The sequence below is a fragment of the Puntigrus tetrazona genome, unplaced genomic scaffold (assembly GCF_018831695.1).
Source record: "Puntigrus tetrazona isolate hp1 unplaced genomic scaffold, ASM1883169v1 S000000586, whole genome shotgun sequence".
Taxonomy (NCBI): domain Eukaryota; kingdom Metazoa; phylum Chordata; class Actinopteri; order Cypriniformes; family Cyprinidae; genus Puntigrus; species Puntigrus tetrazona.
The window spans coordinates 260,001-265,000 of NW_025048217.1; the positions used below are offsets into that span (position 1 = coordinate 260,001).

The following is a 5,000-nucleotide window of genomic DNA, read 5'->3' on the forward strand; positions in this document are numbered from 1 at the left end:
GGATGAGGGTCGTATAAAGATGGCGATGGGGTGAAGTTGAGCGGCCTGTAACCTCCTCACTGCATTCGCTGAAACATCCAGGATACAGTGCTTCCCCTGCTGTAAACACACACACACACACACACACACACACGACTCAAACACGGCTCCTCGGCTCGAAGCGCTTCCTCCAGACGGTTCCTCACCTGTTCTGCCACCTGCCTGACGCTCTGGACGCTGGTGCCGTACAGGTGGTTGTTGTACTGTCCGGCCTCGATGAAGCGGTGGCTCTGAATGTCTTTCTCCATCTGTTCTCGAGACGAGACGAAGTGATAGTCGCGTCCGTCCAGCTCGTACTCACGCTTGGGCCGCGTGGTGTCTGTCACACACACACACACACACACACACACACACACACACACACACACACAGGAGTCAGAACACACTCCATTCACATCCGAGTCCTACAGACCACGCCAGCAGCAGGTCTCAAAGATTACTAAAACTAATCTCATCATAACTTTAGTATTGATGTGCATTAATAAGGGCACTTACTAATAACTTTACCCCTGAGCTTTGAGCTGGAGTTGAGTAGCAGCACGTTATTATGAAGGAAATTAAACTAGGCTACTTTACCTTTAATCAGTGTATCATTATTTTCTATAGTCTGCTTTTATTTGAAGCTGACCAATAACTTCAGGGATTAAAAAGGAACACTTTTGTGATTCAGTCGCAAACAACAACAAAGCACTCCTTTGATTTCTTCATGATTTAATGTTTCATAATAGTGATTTAATAATAAAAAACTATTAAAGAGTAGATGTAAATGTGCTCATCTGCCGCCATCTACTGGTGAGAGTGATCAGTTCTTTTTTAATTATTAGTCTTTTATTTAAAGGAAGTATTTGATTTAGTTTAACTGGATGTTCTAAAATGACTACAAATAAAAGAGAATAAAATAAACTATAAAAAATGACAACAAAGGGCTTTTCACGCTGTGTTTAACCCCGGGTTATCTTCATCCTAAACACCACTTTTAATCGCTTTTTACATTTATGATCATCTCCACTGAGCTAAAGACTTACGCAGCCTCTATAGATGTTAAATAACCAACAATACACATGAACATTCATCATATCAGTCCAGAAAGTTAGCAGGATTTCCTTATTATACCATATAACTATAGACCAGTCACATTTTAAATAAGAACAATAAAGAAGCTCTTTGGTCATTTTTGTAACGCGATGCTAACGGTCTAATCAGATTCAATGAGCTATGCTAAGCTATGCTAAAAGTGCACAGACAGACCTGGAGATCAGGAGTTCATTCATCCAGGGTTTAGGATAACCCAGGTTCAGAGAAGCCCTAAACACAACTAAACACAAAAAGAGAAATAGAAGACTCTTCATGTTCTTACGCGGGACACAGGAGCCGAACTTGTCAGGGAACTCGGAGAGCAGATCGTCATTGACGCGGTCCTTACTCGGCCCGAGGATGATGACAGGACGGGCGTAGTGCACTGGACAGGAAGTGACATCACAGTCAGTCAGCAGAACACACTCCGACAGCAGAGACATCCAGCTGCGCAAGACTCACCTTCAGCCTGAATCACCGTCTCGTAGCTGACGATGTACTCGCTGCGTCCTGAAAACACACACACACACACACACACACAGCATGGGAGTCACATGACCTGTCGTGAGCTGTGCACAAGAGCCAAACACACACACACTTACCACCGACGGCGTCTCTGCCTCGCGTCTTCAGACGAGACCATTCCTTCCTCTCCACCCTAAACACACACACACACACACACACACACACCTGATCAGCAGCGGTGGGTGACGTTCAGTTTCACTCAGAGTCAGTCACTTCACAAGAGTGAAACACTGTGATTCACACTCCCTCACTCACTCACTCACTCACACACACACACACACACACACACACACACACACACACACACACACACACACACACACTCACACACACTCACACTCACACACTCACACTCACACACTCACCTCACACACACACACACACACACACACACACACACACACACACACACACACACACACACACACACACACACACACACTCACACACACACACACACACACACACACACACACACACACACACACACACACACACACACACACACACACACACACACACACACACACACACACACACACACACACACACACACTCCCTCACTCACTCACTCACACACACACACACACACACACACACACACACACACACACACACCTCCTCTTGCTGGGAATGTATCCGGTCTCCTCTAGTTCTCCGTGAGGAGTCAGTTTTCCGGCCTGCCACCACTCTTCATCACTGCAGTCAAACACCTGCAGAACATCTCCAAACCTGAAGCTCAGCGCCTGCGACAGGAAGCCCCCGTCCGCCGTCTTATCATAATCAAACAGAGCCCTGCACACACACACACACACACACACACACACAACAGTCAACTCTTTATTTCTGTAGCCTGTTTCTTCAGTCATGAAGAAAGAGGATTAAAACTGCCCCAAAACTGTACAAACACGTAATATATTTTCACATTTAAGAAGTGTTTTGAGAGCTTTCACTCATCTCACACTGATTTCACTCTTAATAGAGACTTTAGGACCTGAAGAAGGTCATCTCAAATCAGACCAACATTCAGAAGAAATAAACTCTAAGCAGCTGCTGTGACGTCTATCAATCACAGGACAAGAAAAATACAGACAGCTTTTACTTTAGAATGTGTTTGATATAACTTACTTACTGTTAGCTGGGATCAATTTCATAAAAATATGTGATTAATTAGTAAAACCAAACCATTGTCATGGCCCCTGTGAAGAAGCACTCCAGGAGGGGAACAACCCGGTGCTTGTGTTCAGTACCTGATGAAGAAGCTTCTCTTGCTGCTCCGTAACGACGCTGCAGCAGAAACTAAACTACTGTTCATCAGCTGCTCCCGCAGGTCGTGGATCTTAGCCTCAAACCTGCTGTACTCCACACACACACACACACACACACACACACACACTCGTGTGACACGCTGCTCCGGTGAGTCAGGAAAGGGTTATCAAGCTCTTCTCACCTTCAGGTCTGTACTGAGCGATGATGGTGACCGTCTGTCCTGCGTTCTTCAGCGCCGCCGCCGCCTGCTCGTGAGTCGCATGACGAAGATCCACTCCATTCACCACACACACAGTGTGTGTCAAACATCTGCGCGTGCCAGGCCGCATGTTAGCTCCACACTAAACCTTAACACCCGTCGTAACTGCCGTCGTTAAAGTAGAGAATGTTTCAACATGTTTGTGAGCATTGCACTTCTTGCTATGTGTTTAACAACATCCATCAAGATTGCCTTTAAACAGGCTATACAAACTGGTAAAATTTATAAACATCGCCAGCAAGTTCCGGATTTTACTTCACAACAGCGATTATCAGCTCATAACATCGAGCCAACAGGTTTCTCGGACTATGAACGACTGCTGACAGAAAAAGAATGGGCTGATTTTCAGTATCATGAAAGATTGTTTAGAGAATCCCTGGACACAAAGCGACTACAGGATAAACAAAACTTCATCCTTACAGGAGACCTTGGTAAATGGTCTAGGCTGTTTAAAATCTTAAATGGAGTCTTCTTTAAAAACGGACTTTTCTCAACAAAGCGTGCAGATGGAGGAGAATTAGGAAAACCGCTACTTAAGTACGTAATAAGGATCTTAAGAACTTTGCCGCTGCACAACAATGCGCGATCGCCAAATCCATCTGATAACCCAGCTGACTGGATTGAACATCAACTGCGCTTTCTGAGGGAGGTGATACAGCCATCGATCGCTGTTAGACAGTGCCCGATAGATCGCCGAAAGGTAGGCAAAAATAAACTGACTTACTTGTGGCAGCATCGTAGAAAGAAGGCAATCGATGTTATTCTTAACAAATGTATGCTTCCGGAGTGTTCGCCCGATCCGGGTAATCCTGATCAAGTGTATAATCACTACCGGCAGAAATGCCAGTTTGACTCGTCAACTTTTGTGCTTGAACTGCCTCCGTGGAAAAATGATTTAGATGTGATCACTGAATCTTTGCCATCAACATCGGCTTTTACCGTGGAGGAGATTGAGGAAATTATACTGAACTTGCCAAATAATAAAGCAAGTGGCTCAGATGGTGTCACGTATGAGACTCTTAAAGCCACAAGGCCAGTGTCTTGTCATTTACTGAGAAGCATATTTAATATCTGTTTGCTTAACGGTAAAGTCCCCTGTTCATGGAAGGAGCTCTCATTCACAGGATACCGAAAAAGATCATGTACCGAAGACCCCTCCACATGGAGGGATATTTCTTTGTTACCATCTGTCTACAAAGTGTTTATGAAGTGTCTCCTTTCCAGAATATTACCATGGCTTGTTAATACAGGAATTTTGTCTAGTAAACAGAAAGCCTATATTGAACGCCGAGGTATGGATGAACATGTGTTCTGTTTAAAGACTGCTATTGATGATTTCAAGCATGACTCTGCAAAACTGTTCATAGTCTTTTTAGACTTCAGGGATGCCTTTGGCACTTTGCCTCATGAAGTCATGATAAATGCACTGGAGGAAATACGGCTTCCAAAAAATATGTGGACATAATAAAAGATGTGTATAGAAATTCTTACTTGCAAGTTATATGTGGAAAACAACTCACCCACTCTATACAACTTGATGTAGGAATTAAAACCGGATGTCCTTGGAGTGCTGTAAATTTTATCATTGCAATAAATCAGTGGCTAAAATGGCTTTGTGTATGTGCTCCACCCCACGCTTTGTCACCAAATCCAGTTCAGGGCTACGCCGATGATGTGGTCATTGCATCTCGCGATGAGGGAGTGATTAAGAACATGCTTACCTGCACCAACAGCTTTTTGACCTGGTCTGGCCTTCAAGTAAAGCAGAGCAAATGTGCGGTCTTCTGGGAGAGGAGGAGGTGGCAACCGCTGGTATAGATCTAAGAGACCAGCC

At 44.5% G+C, this 5,000-nt stretch overlaps 1 protein-coding gene across 1 annotated transcript in view; it reads right to left on the reverse strand.

Annotated features, from left to right (window-relative positions):
• Positions 1-5,000, reverse strand: part of dlg4b (discs, large homolog 4b (Drosophila)) — a 34,831-nt gene that overhangs the window by 2,359 nt on the left and 27,472 nt on the right. Inside the window, exons 13-20 of the mRNA XM_043232604.1 lie at positions 3,089-3,191; positions 2,889-3,000; positions 2,257-2,433; positions 1,716-1,771; positions 1,576-1,623; positions 1,397-1,498; positions 186-358; positions 1-99 (exon numbers count right to left, since the gene is read on the reverse strand). The exon at positions 1-99 is cut by the window's left edge and continues 14 nt beyond it. Coding sequence (XP_043088539.1) covers positions 1-99; positions 186-358; positions 1,397-1,498; positions 1,576-1,623; positions 1,716-1,771; positions 2,257-2,433; positions 2,889-3,000; positions 3,089-3,191 — 870 coding nt within the window. The remainder of the gene's footprint in view (positions 100-185; positions 359-1,396; positions 1,499-1,575; positions 1,624-1,715; positions 1,772-2,256; positions 2,434-2,888; positions 3,001-3,088; positions 3,192-5,000) is intronic.